Below are 17,908 nucleotides of genomic sequence, written 5' to 3'. Positions count from 1 at the left end.
AATTTAACTGCCCAGTTATAGAGATCGATCTCAAATCAAGATAAGGTAAGGTCAAAGAACAGCAGAGTTTTGTTTGATTCTTTAGTTTTTTCCCACATTTTCTGCACTGTAAATTATAAATCTCCTTTTGCACTATATTACTTACTGAGTTCATGTCTGTTTCCAGAGAGCCATTCAAAGACTGTGATGCTGTGTGGACCCATTTGCCAATGTTTATTTTTAATAATATAAAATTTCAATCTATCATGGTGTATTTTTTGCAGATTACATTTATTACTGTCGCCTCATTTCAGCCCTTCTGAATGATTTTACAGCAGGTAATTAGGTCAACAAAATTAACTGTGTAATTACATAGTGATTTATTTATATTAGAGTTGATTAACTTTTATTATAACTGCTCAAACTTGTGAGCAGAAGTAGGGAGATATGCTCTGAGATCTGACATGTCTTTTTTAATTGAATTCATTTAAATGTGAAGGAGCAAAGTCTTTGTGATAATCAAGAACTACAATTACTATCTGAAATATCCAGCCAAACATTAGCAATAAAAGAAATATAAAGCCAAAGCCATTTGAAAAATCCTTCATCAACATAATAGGATTTGAAGCTGATGCTTTACTGCAAATTTGAGTTATTGTCAATTAAACTCTTAAAGCTTTCTATTTTTTCCTAAATAGAAACAGACAATAAATTATTTTTCAAATGTAATAACGAGCCATAAACATTTTCTGTATTTAAATCAATAACTTGATCAGACTTTAATGTACTTTATAACTTGCCTTATCTATTCCCCACCTTGATAGTCCCTTCTATTGCTCCTTAATGCATCTGTACTTTCTCATAGGCTTTAAATTACTCTCTGTTGGTAATTATGCTTGCTGTGACCCCAATTAATATAGAACTAATGTAACGCTGATCACATTTCGACTCCCGATTAACCATCACGATAACAGAATTTTACATTACATTCAGCATTTTATTTTACTTTAATTTAATTAGCATATAGTTTTGAGAAATATGTACACTTTACCCAGAGCAATTTGCATTTGCCACAAAGGCATCTGATGATGATAATAATATTAATAATATTAATAATAATAATAATAATAATAATAATACTTTGTTAACATTAACACACATTCTGTTCAAAGGGTCATGATCATATTCCAAATTATTTCATAATTTTAGATGTGTTTCTGCATTTATTAAAGATAGAGGATATATAGATTATGCTGATTTAAACAATATAAACAGTACTTTAAAAACTGCATCAGGAAGCTACTGATACAGAGAGTAAAAAGTCTATACTATCAGTTACAAAAAAGATCAGCCTGTTTCACAAGGATTATGTGTCATCTTAGAACTAGGTATTTATTTACATAATTACACGAGACCCCCCAAAACACAGTAGCCTAACTACAGTAGGATACCTACAACATTTCAAAATTATGTTTTCAAAAACAACAATATTGTATTACTGTAGACTACACTTACATACAATTTTAAACAAGACTCCTACAGTTAAGTAGAAATAAAATGGACGAAGTTAAATTAAGCTTTGCTCAAGGTCTTTGATTATGTCAAAGGCAACTACTTATTATTTATTCTTACTTTAATACTACCATACATATTTCCTATGTAAGTGTAAATTCAAATTTTGATATCACTTTTTTGATCCCACATAAAGGTAATGTGGGAGAGATCTGTTGCAGTATTCTTCTCTGTACAGAATTCCAAACATAAATATAGGGCCGGATTAAATCAAAACTTTGACCCACTCGCTAATAGAAAACTACAGAACTGTACTCAGTTGCGGTTTCATTTTTAGTGAGATGCCACTTTCTTCTAATCAGAAATGTAACCACTATGATGTACAGGTTTGTAGTTTGCTATTAGCGGGTGGGTCAAAGTTTTGATTTAATCTGGCCCATAGTTCATACAGTCTCATGAGGGGCCACTATTAACTAAAGGAGCATCTAAATGAAAATGTTAATAACTACCACCATCAATATTTAAAATAATAATAATCAATAATAATAAAAAATAAATACATGTATATATGTATATACAGCGATCAGCCATAACATTATGACCACTGACAGGTGAAGTGAATAACACTGATAATCTCGTTATCATGGCACCTGTCAGTGGGTGGGATATATTAGGCAGCAAGTGAACATTTTGTCCTCAAAGTTGATGTGTTTGGAAGCAGGAAAAATGGGCAAGCGTAAGGATCTGAGCAACTTTGACAAGGGCCACATTGTGATGGCTAGACGACTGGGTCAGAGCATCTCCACAACTGCAGCTCTTGTGGGGTGTTCCCTGTCTGCAGTGGTCAGTACCTATCAAAAGTGGTCCAAGGAAGGAAAAGCGGTGAACCGGCGACAGGGTCATGGGCGGCCAAGGCTCATTGATGCACGTGGGGAGCGAAGGCTGGTGCCAAATAGTGGAGTGGAGTCTAGTGGAGTCCATGCCTCGACGGGTCAGGGCTGTTTTGGCAGCAAAAGGGGGACCTACACAATATTAGGCAGGTGGTCATAATGTTATGGCTGATTGGTGTATATAGTGACACAATGCTGGGCAAGACAGGTAAAGGCTGCCCTGAATGGCACTACATCCCCCAGAAGCCTCAGGGGATGATTCACTCTCGGGGAAGCACATGACATGCAGGACTCCCCCATTGGCCGGCTCCTGCATATAAGCTGGAAGCCGGCAGCCTTTGTTGGGAAGGTAGGAGGAGAGCCTAGGAGAGACATTGAGGAGAGGAAACAACAGGAAAACACTGATAATGAACTCTGGCACTTGAACTTGAACTTGGACAGGGATTGCATTATAGACTTTGGCTTGGCTGCTGTTTTGTCTTGCACTCATTTCTAATTAGTTATATGTTTAGAGAAAGACCTGTTCTGTGTGTAAAGGTAGGCTCAACAAGGAGCTAGGGTTTTGTTTACAGTTTTCTGTACGTCTGTTTTGCACACCTCCACACTGTGTAAAATAAAACACCTCTTTGCACCACACTGCCCCACCCGTGTGTCCCTGAATCTAAAGACCCCGTCTATAGAACCCCAGATGCTAAATACTGTCACTAAATATAGAATATGATGTTTCTCATAATGTCAAGATCATTTCATGAAATAACGAAAGTGTAAATAATGAAACAAAACACATCTCATAAAAAAACTTTAAAGAGATTTACACCAATAGCACCCCTGCTGTCTGACAGCTGTCACAAAGGTAATCGAAACATTTGCTTTAAAAATGTCCTCAGAACTAAAATGGAATCCCTGCCAAGAAAATTAACTACATGCAATGTAGTCAAAATAAACCTTGGAATAGTTTCTAGTAATAATAATAAGCAGACTACATTGTTCCCTTTTTTCCCCAAAGTATGACAAGCTGTATTGAGTAATTGGTTCTTCTGATATCTTCTAGTATTGTTTTTCCATGCAATACTGCACTGAAATCACAAAACGGCAAATAATCATTAGAATTCTTTAATGAATTAAATCATTAGAACATAAAGAAACAAAAAGGATAACATTAACTGGATCCATTGTTATATGAAAAGGTACTTTGTATTTTTCATTTGGCTGCATAATTTCATGTCTTGCCTTCTGAATGGAAATTAAGAGTGTATATTGATATTGTTGAGGTCATTTTGGATTATTATTTAACTCCACATAAGTAGGCCTTAGGCGTAGGCCTTAAGCCGTGGACACCAAGAGAGTTTCTCCTGTAACAATCTACCATCCTAGGAGATTTTGTTTTTTCTCCTCTGTGCCTAATGGTTTATTGTATTTAATTATTTATGGTTTATTTATTTGTTGTTTGCTTATTCTGTTTATTTGTTTGTTTATATTCAATCTGTAAAGCACTCTGTGGCTACCCTGCAAAGGGTGCTTAAAATGATTGATTGATTGATGTATACTGTAAAATAAATACACCAAGGGCTAAACCAAATAAAAATCTGTGTTTTGATTTTTTCTTCTTTTGATTTGATAACAGGAAAGCTTTCATATCAACTTTCATGGTGCGATCATTTGGATTTGGTCTGGCCCTAAGATTGTTAAATAGAATACCTGCTTGGCTGTCACAACAGGTGCCAAATGGGGCTGGAAGGTACTGCGTCTGTCAGTGATTGGATCTCCGTGCTTGATAGGAGGCAGTTCTTCATCTTTGCAAAACAATATGAACATATAGTAACTAAACACTGATTCATATTTGACAAACCTAACACATGACAAAATGTCACCTTCCCCAAGGGTGAAGAGCAAGAGGATGTGCAGTCTGTGTACTGTCGAGATGAGCAGAGCCAAGGGGGAGGGCTCATCTGACTGACAGCACACGGAGGCCAATCAGCATCTTGGATATATTTTTTCAGCTAATCCCCTTGCATGCAGCAACTTCACATAGTTCCATTGGGAGCTATTATTGGTGTGAAAGATAATCTAAAAATATTGGTAATGCAATACAAATGAATACAACATACTATAGAACAGAAATAAGTATTATAAAGTTAAGTCCCAAAAATACCTCCATTGTCTTCGGTAAGAAACTGTGCTGGGCTTTGTTCCGATTCAAGCTTTAATAATTGATGTCCTGGGCTGAAATCATCCTCAAGGTCATCAGTCAGCTCCTCTGTTGTCTTTTTAAATTCAGGGCCTTCTGCAATTAAACATATTTAAATTAATTACATTGTAACAAATACCTTCAACTACATCCAATCTTTTAAAGACATTTGAAAAGGGAACAAATGCCTGTTCCATATATTTCATTACAAAAATGTAAGGAAATTACCAGATAAACAAGTCTTTATTTTTCCATGCATTTGGTTTTGGTTGTAAGGAAGAACCATTTTCATGCAGAGGGTGTGATTTCTCATGTATTATATATTTTGCTATCCTACAACAGCCTGAGCTGTGAAATCATACCAAATAATGAGTTTTAGAACAAAAAAAAAAGAAAATGTCCTCTGGTACAAGTTACTCTGAAAGCATGAGCAAGACAGACAAGCAATAAATTGCTAAAGACACCACAATAGCAATATTTGAGAAAATTCCTTAGAAACCACAGTCGTCAAAGGTTTTAGATCACAAACAGGAGCATTCCTTCTGCTACATTTTCTTTACTTTATTTTTTTGGACTTATATAACTTATATAACTGCTCATGGTGTCAGAAGGGCACACATCTGTACTTAGTCTGTTGGGTTTACACTTTAAGGAATAAGAAAATAATAATAATAGAGCCAGATAAATGACAAATAACTGTCAATTAAATTATATTAAATAAAACCAAAACTTACAATGGGGTGGGCCACTAATGAAGTCTTTTAGCAAATCCATGCAAAGAAAATTAGTATTAATTTATTAACGTTTTACATACCAATAGGGTAATAATGTTAAGTTTTTCCTATAAAAGGTTCCTAATGTAAATTCTATTTGCCAGATAAGAGCAATGGTTCCTTCCTCCCATTACCATGCCATTTCAAGGGGATTACATTTCAGCAGAAAATACAGTCCAGTCAGTGCTAAACATCTGTGACAGCTTATTTTAATTGCCAGTCTAATATGTGTGAATATGCTTAAAACTCAGTCCCAGACCTTTTAAAATGTTTAAATATGATTTTTCTTGTGAATACTAACCTCTTTTGTTGATGTTCTATTTTTAATTATTAAGAACTCAAAGAACTCTAATCAATACAATGTACTTTTAAACCTAATACTACTAACATGTTTAGTAGCACAGAGCAAGTATCAGTCCATGTCTGCACCAGACTATTTGACTATTATGATTTCACTATTTTGTAAGGATTTTCACCATCTGAAAGTGACAATTGAGTTTCATGAGAAATTAAAATTTCAAAACAAGCATGTATGAAAATTATTCTGTACTTTGTCTAGTTAGCCTGAAGGTACAAGTTCATACAGAACCACGAGATAAAGTAAATGCATTTGATAACCAGTGTCATACAGATTGCTGAATTCCTTTGAGAATGGTAGGCAGTCTTACCCTTCTCCCCTCACAACTGACAAGAAACAATTGCAAGAGTACCACAGAAATACAGTTATTTGTAGTCTTCTCTTTTAAAACAGTTCACCCTGATGGGTGAAAATCCCACAGCTCTGCCCCCAGATGCACTCTATTTCACCTTGCAGACAATCTTAAGCGAGTTGAATTACCTACACATAGATGCACCTTCAAAGCAACACATCCGTGCTCTTGAAAAATTAGTCTTATTTGATACGACTTAGTGGAAGCTTGGACAGGGACAGTATTACAAAACAACTGTTGAATGGTCTTCTTTTGTGCTCCTACAAAGTCAGGGTTAAGATTTGCACCTTAGTGTATTCTATGCCATTTCAAAAAGTGCTATTTGTTTCAGGTCCGGGTATTTTTTGTATTTTTCCCCCAAAGCCTGCTTACTGAGTTCTGCTGCTTTAAAGGAGTGCTTAGGTAGGTCAGATCTCAAAGGCAGAGCAGCAGTAGCTGTCTTTGAACATAAGGAGCTCGTTTTGATTTGCGATGGAGTGCAATTTTGGAGATGTGATTTACAGTATCTTTCAGTGTGGTGCTACTATGAACAGTAAGCATGAAACCTAGCAAAGGGAGGATGGAAGACTCACAAACACTGTTTTGACTGATGTTATTTGGACTGTGCAATGATTGTATTTCAGTTTCAGAATACACTGCACAGACCAGGTTTTGCATTGAAACTACTCATATTTTGGGAAAACATGTTTAATTTTTTCTTCTCCAGTGCAGACTGAAAGTGTAATGGTGTCCTAGTGTTGCACTATAACAAGTAGCACTTGACACTTACTAGCAAAGATACTACATAATATGAATCGTACCACTACAAGTGTATTTCTCTTGACGTCAAATCTGCATTGGTGCATATTATCAAATTAAGGCTTGAAAAAATATATAATTATGACATTAGAATTTGGATTATCAGTTCTATCACATTAATCCTATACACAAATAACTTTTATCACCTCAAAAGGGCATTACTGAATTGGTGTTTGTTACTTCATATTTAGGTAAGGTACAACACAAAATGCGGACGGAATGGATTTAACTGGGTCTTTGATGCAACAATATATATATCCATATATTCACGTGTGTGATGATGATGGGGATGCTAGTTAGACAATGTTTTCAGTGATATATTTTTTACCTTTAGAAACTTAACCTAAAAAATCCAAGAAGAAAACTGTACTGATAGTCTAATTACAATTAGTATTAAATTTGCTTTTCTTAATCCATTAGGCTTCTACCAAACAAGCTACACAACCATTATGTGAGAAAGTTTTAACAATGTTATAACAACGAGAAAAGTTTGTATTGCAGATCTGTTGCCATTTGTTGAAAAAGGCAATTTTGACAGAAGTGTTTCATTGATAGTCCAAGAATAAGTAAATAGCATTCATACTCATGTTGTATTAAGTATGCTGTGGAAATGTGACTATTCTTCTTCAGTAAGTCGCAGAGGCTTTTGTTCAATCAAGAACACTTTTGTTGCAATTTGTATTGTATTTGTAACAATTCTACATATCTGTAATTGCGATCTAGGCCTTGAGAGATAATTACTTCAAATGAAAGGGAACTAATGCAGCAAATAAGCATTACCCCTCAGCGGCAGAATATCATATTTGGTTAAACATGCAATCTTCAGACATGAATCATTCAAATAGACTGAGGAAATCAAGCAGCTAGTTTCTCCTACAATAATCCTACTCAGCGTGTGAAATCCTTAGCATCATGAAAAACCCCAGTGTTTTTAACGTCTTCTATCCTGGTCCTCAGCTCTACACCAAATAACAAAAGCCGTCATCAAAACATGTGATCTCAATCAGTGATTTAAACATAGCTCAAAGTGTTAGCAAGCACTCATGTTTATGAAAAAGGCCTTCAGTGGAAATGCAGGTGCTTTAGGGATATATACAAAAACGTACCACTTTAAAAAGCTTCAAACAATTTCAGTGCAGTTCTAAAAATTTTAAACAAGTATTTTATTTTGTTTTCAATATTTAAACATCTCTCTATAGAACACAAGCTTGATGGATTTGTATTTGCAAAATAATCAAAGGCTAAGTAAAATCACTGTGCAAGGTCTTTGACAAGTGAAATACAGTATTTCAACTGTATTGAACTGTATGCTACAAATGATCAGATTGGAATAATTATTTAATCTCAATACATTTAGTATTTTAACCTATGTCACACAATAAGATGTTTCCTTGCATTCACAGATTTTAAATCCTCCCCTATTAAATATCATATGGTACCTACATAGAATAAAGATTTATTTGGTCAGTCTCCTCTTATTTTACAGTATAACAATTCTATAATGATGGCACACTACATTTTGTTCAGTTCAGACCCATTGGTGTGTTAAAAAAATATTACTAACTGGAAGGTGGATAAAATTAAATTATATATATATATATATATATATATATATATATATATATATATATATATATATATATACACTCACCTAAAGGATTATTAGGAACACCATAGTAATACTGTGTTTGACCCCCTTTCGCCTTCAGAACTGCCTTAATTCTACGTGGCATTGATTCAACAAGGTGCTGAAAGCATTCTTTAGAAATGTTGGCCCATATTGATAGGATAGCATCTTGCAGCTGATGGAGATTTGTGGGATGCACATCCAGGGCACGAAGCTCCCGTTCCACCACATCCCAAAGATGCTCTATTGGGTTGAGATCTGGTGACTGTGGGGGCCAGTTTAGTACAGTGAACTCATTGTCATGTTCAAGAAACCAATTTTAAATGATTCGACCTTTGTGACATGGTGCATTATCCTGCTGGAAGTAGCCATCAGAGGATGGGTACATGGTGGTCATAAAGGGATGGACATGGTCAGAAACAATGCTCAGGTAGGCCGTGGTATTTAAACGATGCCCAATTGGCACTAAGGGGCCTAAAGTGTGCCAAGAAAACATCCCCCACACCATTACACCACCACCACCAGCCTGCACAGTGGTAACAAGGCATGATGGATCCATGTTCTCATTCTGTTTACGCCAAATTCTGACTCTACCATCTGAATGTCTCAACAGAAATCGAGACTCATCAGACCAGGCAACATTTTTCCAGTCTTCAACTGTCCAATTTTGGTGAGCTTGTGCAAATTGTAGCCTCTTTTTCCTATTTGTAGTGGAGATGAGTGGTACCCGGTGGGGTCTTCTGCTGTTGTAGCCCATCCGCCTCAAGGCTGTACGTGTTGTGGCTTCACAAATGCTTTGCTGCATACCTCGGTTGTAACGAGTGGTTATTTCAGTCAAAGTTGCTCTTCTATCAGCTTGAATCAGTCGGCCCATTCTCCTCTGACCTCTAGCATCAACAAGGCATTTTCGCCCACAGGACTGCCGCATACTGGATGTTTTTCCCTTTTCACACCATTCTTTGTAAACCCTAGAAATGGTTGTGCGTGAAAATCCCAATAACTGAGCAGATTGTGAAATACTCAGACCGGCCCGTCTGGCACCAACAACCATGCCACGCTCAAAATTGCTTAAATCACCTTTCTTTCCCATTCAGACATTCAGTTTGGAGTTCAGGAGATTGTCTTGACCAGGACACACACCTAAATGCATTGAAGCAACTGGCATGTGATTGGTTGGTTAGATAATTGCATTAATGAGAAATTGAACAGGTGTTCCTAATAATCCTTTAGGTGAGTGTATATATATATATATATATATATAGTAATATTTTTTTAACACACCAATATATATATATATATATATATATATATATATATATATATATATATATATATATAAAAAGAATTAAAAAATGAAAAACGTCCTAATTCAACATGTTGGATGTGAGAACATTGCTTAAGTATTTTCAAAAGCGAAACCAAACCCATTCATAACAGGGTACAAAGGAGATGCAGTATTGCCCTGCAGGGAAGTCTCTTTTCCCTGTGGAAACCATTTTTACTGCAAGGAAAGTGCTTCCTTAACTCATCTCTTATTGCAGTTCTTCTGACAGCTCACTAAACCTTAATATCCAGGGGGCATCAACTTCAGGCTACTTCTAGGCAATCTTTACTGGTGACTGCTTTACTATCTATACATATATTTAAACATCAGCCATGCTTTTTGTAATATATAAAATGTTATAACAGTGCTCCAGGCAAGGGTGGCCCCACTAGGCTAAATTAAGTCATATCTACCCAGTAGTGACAATGTAATTTAATGCTAAATCTCACAGTAATACTACATTCAAAGACACCATTGCTTTTGTATATTTGATTTGTGTGAAATATCTTAGGAACATGAGAAAGGTAACAAACTAGAACAGTTGATCCAAGGATTTCCTGACTACAATTTCAATTATATTCTTGAGGCTTTTAAGTTGCTTCATATAGAAAATGTGAATGCAAGGTTGCCTAACATATTATCCCAATATGATTTTAAAATGAGAGGGAGGATTTGAGGTAAGATTAGGGTTAGGGTCAAGCTTAAGGCTAGGGCTAAGATTAAATGAATGCTTAAATTATTGTATAAAGATTTGGAATACAGTAAGAGTTAGGGCCAAAGCTAGTGTTAGTGTCCAGGCTATGGTTAAATGTATGGTTAAGAATGAGTCTAGTTATAGGGGTACAGACTAGGGGTCACTTGAAATCCTGGGGTACATCTTAATGCCAATGTCACTATAACCTATACAGAGCAATATTAATACCAAAAACAGCTGGACATCATTTAGAGCAGTGGTCTCAAACTAAATTCCTGGAGGGTCATGTGTATGGTGGTTTCCGTTCCAACCGAGTCAACAGTTACTCAATTTGACCTATTTAAAAAATATATTTATAGGTATTTTAAAGTTGATGGTCTAAAAGTGCATTTTATTCAAGGTACAGTTGCTTATAAAATATCCCTGGGCCTGGATAGGTGTTTAAATGTATCTAGCTAATTAAACAATTAGACCAATTAAGTAATTCCCACCAGGTATTGAGTTTGAGACCACTGATTTAGAGATTAAAGTGGTTTAACCATGGTAACTTTACATCAGTATCTTTATCTTCTTTAAGGAAGAATCAGATAGTTGAAATTCCTTGTTGTCCTGAAATGAAATATATATACTCTCTGGCTGAAAGGAGTAAAGGATTATCCCATTGTTAAAAGATTAAGTTTTAATGTAGGAAGAATTCAAAGGAGGTACCATTAAAGATGGTGATTGTCTCGGTCAGCTCATCAGAGATCTCTTAAGCCTGGAAGCACTGTTGCAACACAATTCCAATTTGCTTTTGTCTGGAAGCAATCCACCATTTTAAATCCATATTTCTAATATCCTTTAATCAGGAATTACAGTAGGATGAATACAATCGTATGCTGCAATTTTCATATTTTAAAGTCTGCTACAAGATTTATTCATTTATTTTCCATTCCCAAGCCAGGCATCAGTGTTATTTTATATATTTTATAAGCATCTCACGTGTACGGACATGAGAAATTACCTTTCATGAGAAAGCTAGGAGAAACATAAAGGAATATATTACAGTTCAAGTCTATAGGGACATGGGAGAAGGCTTGTATTGTTTATTTAGTCTAGATTAGGCCTGGGATTATCTCTACAGTGGAAGAAAAATCAATAAGTGATGAATGGGGGAAACAGTTTTAATCGAGCATGTTATATACATTTATATACAAGTATTTTGTTATTATTATTAAACTTGACTGAAATAATACTAGTTGCAGTCAATCACTGCTTAATTCACTACACCTAACGTCTCATGTATTTATCTAAGGCATGGTGTATCTTTGCAGAATTGGGTAATTTAATGTAAAATCTAAAAAAGGCAGTCACTTCTATCAAATGTTCTTCAAACATAAACTGAATTAGGATTATAATTTACTAGAAGTTGTGTTTCCCAAGTGAATTATATTGCAATGTTTTTTTTAAAAAGCCATAGAATCCATAAAATATATATTCTTTCCATTATCAAATTTACCTGTTAAAAATCTTTTTCAAACAATGTCCATTATTTCTTGCTTCAGTCAAAGGAAGCTACAACCCATAAAGAGTAAATGCAAAGCTACAACATAACAAAAATAGCCTATTTATAAATGTAAACATGTTTCTGCCATTTCAAAGGCTATGAACACCTGCTCTTCTTGAAAGGACCAAATACGTCGTAGAACATGACCTTATGACCTCTAGTATTAAAGCCACTATACTAAATATACAGCCCATTAAAGAGCATGCAATCTGAAAGCAAGCACAAAATATAAAAAAATTAAAAGGATCCCCCACACACACCTCTCTCTCTCATACTCACACAAACACAAAACAATGTTTTACTAAATGGAGTACAGTTACAACAAATCTACAAAGATGGAGAAAACAAAATGGTGTTCATATTTTAATATTATTATTATACATATATTTATGTATTTATTTATTGGCAGATGCCCTTATTTGATTTAGTGATCAAAGGCTGGTGATTTAGGGCCGGATTAAATCAAAACTTTGACCCACCCGCTAACAGCAAACTACAAACCTGTACATCATAGCGGTTACATTTATCATTAGAAGAAAGTGACATCTTACTAAATATGAGTACAGCTTGAGTACAGTTCTCTAGTTTTCTATTAGCGGGTGGGTCAAACTTTTGACTTGATTTATGGATTAATTATGTTTTCCTGCAAATCTGCTTTTGTTCAAGTTACCTTATTAAAAAACAGAATAAAACACCTGTTTTTATATATAATTCTGAAATGAAGTATGTAATTATAAAGATCCTAGTAAATATAATCCCCACATTCATAAATAAAGGCTGCCATCTGGTGGATTATAAAGGGACCACAATCGGTAATCTCATCAAATTGATCAGATGAGAGTGCCTTCAGACATTTGAGAATAACATAGATGCCTAAGGCTTTTTGGACAAATGGCCTACAACACAAATTATTCAGTGAGATGATCTTTTGTCAAAATGACAGCAAAGTGAGTCATTAAAGAGAGATGAGAAAGAGACTGTCCATGTGATGAAGGGGTGGATTTTGTTCATGTGTTGAATGTGAATTGATGTAGTGATATATACTTAAAAGGTACATCACTTTCTAGACAAATTAATTCTAAAACAATATGAGCCGATGTATAAAATACTCTTTAAAATGTAATATATATACAGTACTGTGCAAATGTTTTAGGCAGGTGTGAAATTATACTTATTAATTAACAAAATGCAATGGTGTAGGACTTTTGACAGTAAAGCGTCTTCAGCAACCTCACCTTGTTATCTGAGTTTGGCTGTTCCTCACCCAGTTGTATTCCTCCTACACAGCTGTTTCTGTTTCAGTTAATAATTGTGTTTCAACCTACATATTGAATTGATGATCATTAGCACCTGTTTGGTATAATTGTTTAATCATACACCTGACTATATGCCTACAAAATCCCTGACTTCGTGCAAGTGTACCTAGAAGAATTGATGCTGTTTTGAATGCAAAGGGTGGTCACACCAAATATGGATTTGATGTAGATTTTTCTTCTGTTCACTCACTTTGCATTTAGTTAATTGATAAATATAATCTATTAACATGTCTATTTTTGAAAGCATTATTACTTTACAGCATTTTTTCACACCTGCCTAAACATTTTGCATAGTACTGTATATTATATATATATATATATATATATATATATTTTTTTTTTTTTTTTAATCTATTTAGTATATACCTATACTGCTGATATTTCCATTTCAGATGTATTATCTAAGAAACAATGTTGGATGTAATGCAAAGCAATACAATCTATACAAGAAAATTGAAGAAACCAGACATAAATGTGAAGAGTAATATTAATACATAGCATTGCATTACTAATGAAACTATCTGGAACTAGAACAAGTGTGCAAATTATATATTGTTTCCAGTAAACCCTATACATCTACATACCTATCAAAAATAGACTATAGAAATTACGTGTTAAGACATGTTTTTTTGTTTTAGACTAAACAGAAGGCAAAATTCTACAGATGATCTATGAATAAATATGCCTGTAATGCAAAGCAGACCATACCTTATTAGTTTGTAAACTATTCTTCCTGTGGTCTCAAGGGTAATTATGCATCTTTATCCATGAAAAATAAGGTAATATCTGAAGTGTGGTCTTCAGGGTCCAATCTTGGGGGAATACTAATGTAATGAAAATATTCAGTTGGGTGTTGTTAAAGGTTTTTCTAAACTTACCTGAGTCAGCAAATTGTGATTTCTCCACCAGGAATTCCCTGATTCTCTCCACCCACAGATAAAGAATACTCTCCCCGAGATTCTGTCTGTTAGAAACATGAAAGAGAGCAATCAATTAAAGTGAATTAATGATTACTAACAGCAACTGGGGTTAATGTGAATCATTTGCAGAACAGGTAAAGATCAGTACATCTTTGCAGTACACTCTGCCTTATATTTAAATTCCTTATGGGAAAACTAAAGGGATTTGAAATTAGATGCATTAAGGAGGTCACAACTGCACATAACTTGACAAAACAAAAACATATTTTATCAAACTCTAAGCAGATGCAAATGTCAATTAAATATGCATATCGAGAAATAAAGAGAGCAATTAAAAATATAACTATTATACAGTTAAGCCTATTATTTACATAGTGTCTAATTGAAACTACCTATGTATACATTACAAAAGAATATCAATAAAAATATATAATTGTATTACATTCAAAAATCCAGGCAATATGTGTTTTACTTAAACCTCGTCCGAAGCATTACTCAAACTTCACAAACCATTACCTTCAGGTAGAAAAATAACACGTGATAGAAAAAAGTTAAAATAAATTAGAGGATGTGAAAGAGATAACTATGACTATGCAATTCTATGCAGATTGTAAATGTGTTAGTCCTCTGCACCTTCCAATGCTAAAATAAACCTAATGAGTACAATCCAATGCTTCACGTAAAGGAAGAGGAAGTTAAAAAGTAGTTTGACTGAGGTTAAACACAGAATGAAATAGGCACCAGTTATTAACAATATGATTAAACAGCATGTGTAGAGTATCTATACATGGAGAAGGGTCACAAGATAATAAATAATGTCCAAAGGAAACAAACAAAAGCAGTCATGTACAGAAACATGCACAGATGTCCAGAATAGCAAGAGAGATGTGTGATTGTTTAGTTGCCATGTAAATAAACGTTTTGCTTGCTTTTTTTGTCTTTTGCAAACTTTTGAAAACAGTAGCATTTTATGTACAGAAACAAAAATAGGAAATGATGATTACATCAAATTTAATACGAATATTGATGTATACAGAGTCAGGCTTATGCCTCATTGGCTTGGGTAAACTTACGCATATAGGTCTTCAAGGCTATTTGAAAGCTCTATTCGATCAGCACCTCTGAGCCAAGGGGCACTGCAAAACAAATAGATGTGGAATAAGCAATTTTAACATCATGTTCATACAGCCTTGCAGTCAATGAAACAAAGAGTTGGGACAATGGAACAATTGTGATTTGTAACGTATTACAATTTAAAATAAATAGGATTGCTATTATTAACAGTAGTAATAATAAGCCAGCGGTGAACCATACTGAGAGTCATTGATAATAAAGTACTGATGTGAATAGATACTTACTTCAGCTGATACATAGGAGGGGCTGCACTAGGGTACTCAGGGGGAAGAAGGACCTATAAAGAAGGAGTATGTTTGTGCTTATCTCTTTGAAGCAAAAGACAAAACAAAATAATAATTTTACAGCTTCAAAATATTTGTGAATAATTGGATTTAACATTTGCATATGATTTTAAATAATGCCCAGACTTTAACCTAACCTGAACACTGTCCCTCCATAACCACTACTGTTGTACATGTGTCACAGCTCACATGAGACCAGACTGATGATAATATACCTGCGCATCTTACCTGTAGACAGAGTGTCCATTTTGGCTTGTCTTTGCTCTCTGAGATTTGAATACAAAATATTCTTGAAGCTTCATCAATCACACACCACTCGTCTCCATATATAGCAGAAAGTGCTTCAATTTCATCAATCTGTTAGCACAATAATGATACATAATGAACATATTTATTGTTTCTATATTCAAAATCCTCCTAAATAAACCAGTTTTATATTACAAGTAGTTTGTTTAGTCTTAAAATTTGCATTTACTTATGACTTCAAATCGGATAGTGTTGTCAACTCTTTTCTTGCAAATACAAATCAAATACAGTACCATTCTAAATGGGTGGAAAAGCATACATTAGAGGAAATTAATTGTTAAAACATATCAAACTTCACTGCAGGTGCCTATAGAAGTGTTCTCTAATGCTTTAATAGCATTTTAATAATATTCAGCGATAGTGTTACTGGACTGTATTGTAATAAATGAACGCTACATCCATTCGCATGATTTCACCGACACAGATCAGCCCTACTCGCAATCCCCAATCTTATTTTGTAGCTGAAGTGAAAGTGCTAATGTCACTATATGTCACCAGATTTACGTCTTTGATTTAACTTCAATTGCAACCTCTGGATCTGCATACATTCATATATGTGTCTCTAACTTAATTCGCACAACCTCAGTGAATAGTCTTCATTGACACGTACTTGAGTCTGAAGATTGGCGTCTCCTAGATTAACTGCAGAAGCAGCCATTCATTCATACTGTCTCACGTCGCTCTGAAAGGGGAAGTGATTCAGAGAAGACATTCAAACTGGGGGAAAGTGGTCGGGAAAGTAAGCCAACAGTGTTATAATAAAAGTAAGTGATTCAGCGACACACATCCGTAACTTCCACTAATTCCGCCATGTGGACGGAAACTATTTGTGCGAGTTTAATGCTTTCTACTTCCGGGGCAGCAAAAGACAACACAATTAACCCGGACATAGAAGGAAACATTTATTTTTTAAGTTGTTTTTATCCTTATATTAAGACAAAGGATGGAATACCGTCTATTAAAAATATATTTATTAGAAAACGAAGTCAAAGTGGTATATTTGGTGTTAATAGATTATTCTACTCAATATTTCCTAAAGACATATTTTAGTTTGTATCCTGATTTGCTGCTTAAGATATCGTAGCTCACATTGTATAATTATATTCAAACAACCCTTTTGTCGTATTGTCTTTTGTGCGTTCATGTGCTTTACATTGAACGTAAATGGTCCTATATTTAAAAAATGGCATTAAACTATTTTCGGAACAACCTGTACAACGTCGTTTAGTTACTGAGGAGGAGAGCTCTTCTCTACCTGTGACAGGTGCGCATGCGCCTTCAGCCAGCCTCTAAGACTGCGGCTGATTCCTAATTATTTTATCCAGGGACTTTGGTTTTCATTTACACACTTTGCAGGTTAAAGGGACGGCATAAGTGAATAAACCCATGAAATACATTCAAAATTGCAATGCACATTTAAAGTTAATTGCACTTGTTTGTGTAAGTGGTCACAGCTTTTAAAAGTCCAAGGCTAAATTGACTGCCTACTTATCTGATGTCTTCTGTGCGATATGTAAACAGGAAGAGTCAAACGGCTTATTGCAATCACATGCTGCATCACATAGCCGCGCAAGAAGAAACTTCCCTTTCTGCATACCCAGCGAATTGCAAAGTGTTGCTCACACAGCTGTGACACGTCCGAAAACGAAATCAACTCTTGCTTACAAACAATAACTTATTTCAAGTAGTAGTACTTTTGCATTTGTTTTTGCATCGCGTTTTCATTGAGTTGGTTATCAAGCTTGTAAGGACAGAGCATCACTCTATGGGTCTGAGTGTAAATAAATAAAGGTAAGTAATGGTGTCAATATCATTGTAATGTTTGAATAATTTCAACAAATCCACATTTCATTGATTTTAAAGGAAGTGAATAAGTTTACTATTTGGAAGAATTGTGCACAAAACCA

General features: G+C 34.8%; 2 protein-coding genes across 6 annotated transcripts in view; one reads left to right on the top strand and one right to left on the bottom strand.

The window, feature by feature from the left end:
- Positions 1-16,837, bottom strand: part of impact (impact RWD domain protein) — a 42,348-nt gene extending 25,511 nt beyond the window's left edge. Inside the window, exons 1-7 of one of the 3 annotated variants that reach the window (XM_066719564.1) lie at positions 16,612-16,837; positions 15,924-16,052; positions 15,636-15,688; positions 15,351-15,413; positions 14,236-14,321; positions 4,534-4,665; positions 4,080-4,174 (exon numbers count right to left, since the gene is read on the bottom strand). In XM_066719564.1, coding sequence (XP_066575661.1) covers positions 4,080-4,174; positions 4,534-4,665; positions 14,236-14,321; positions 15,351-15,413; positions 15,636-15,688; positions 15,924-16,052; positions 16,612-16,659 — 606 coding nt within the window. In that variant the 5' untranslated portion in view covers positions 16,660-16,837. The remainder of the gene's footprint in view (positions 1-4,079; positions 4,175-4,533; positions 4,666-14,235; positions 14,322-15,350; positions 15,414-15,635; positions 15,689-15,923; positions 16,053-16,611) is intronic. The other 2 variants (XM_066719565.1, XM_066719566.1) reach the window with 2 other exon arrangements.
- A 233-nt stretch (positions 16,838-17,070) lies between these two features.
- osbpl1a (oxysterol binding protein-like 1A) overlaps positions 17,071-17,908 on the top strand; it is a 43,704-nt gene continuing 42,866 nt past the window's right edge. For 2 of the 3 annotated variants that reach the window (XM_066719562.1, XM_066719560.1), the window contains exon 1: positions 17,072-17,792. The gene's annotated coding sequence lies outside the window, so the exon portion shown is untranslated. Of the gene's footprint in view, positions 17,793-17,908 lie in introns of all 3 variants that reach the window. The other variant, XM_066719563.1, reaches the window with a different exon arrangement.

The sequence above is a fragment of the Amia ocellicauda genome, chromosome 2 (genome assembly GCF_036373705.1).
Source record: "Amia ocellicauda isolate fAmiCal2 chromosome 2, fAmiCal2.hap1, whole genome shotgun sequence".
Taxonomy (NCBI): Eukaryota; Metazoa; Chordata; class Actinopteri; order Amiiformes; family Amiidae; genus Amia; species Amia ocellicauda.
The sequence above is the reverse complement of the archived record's forward strand: the minus strand, read 5'-3'. Positions and strand labels throughout refer to the sequence as shown.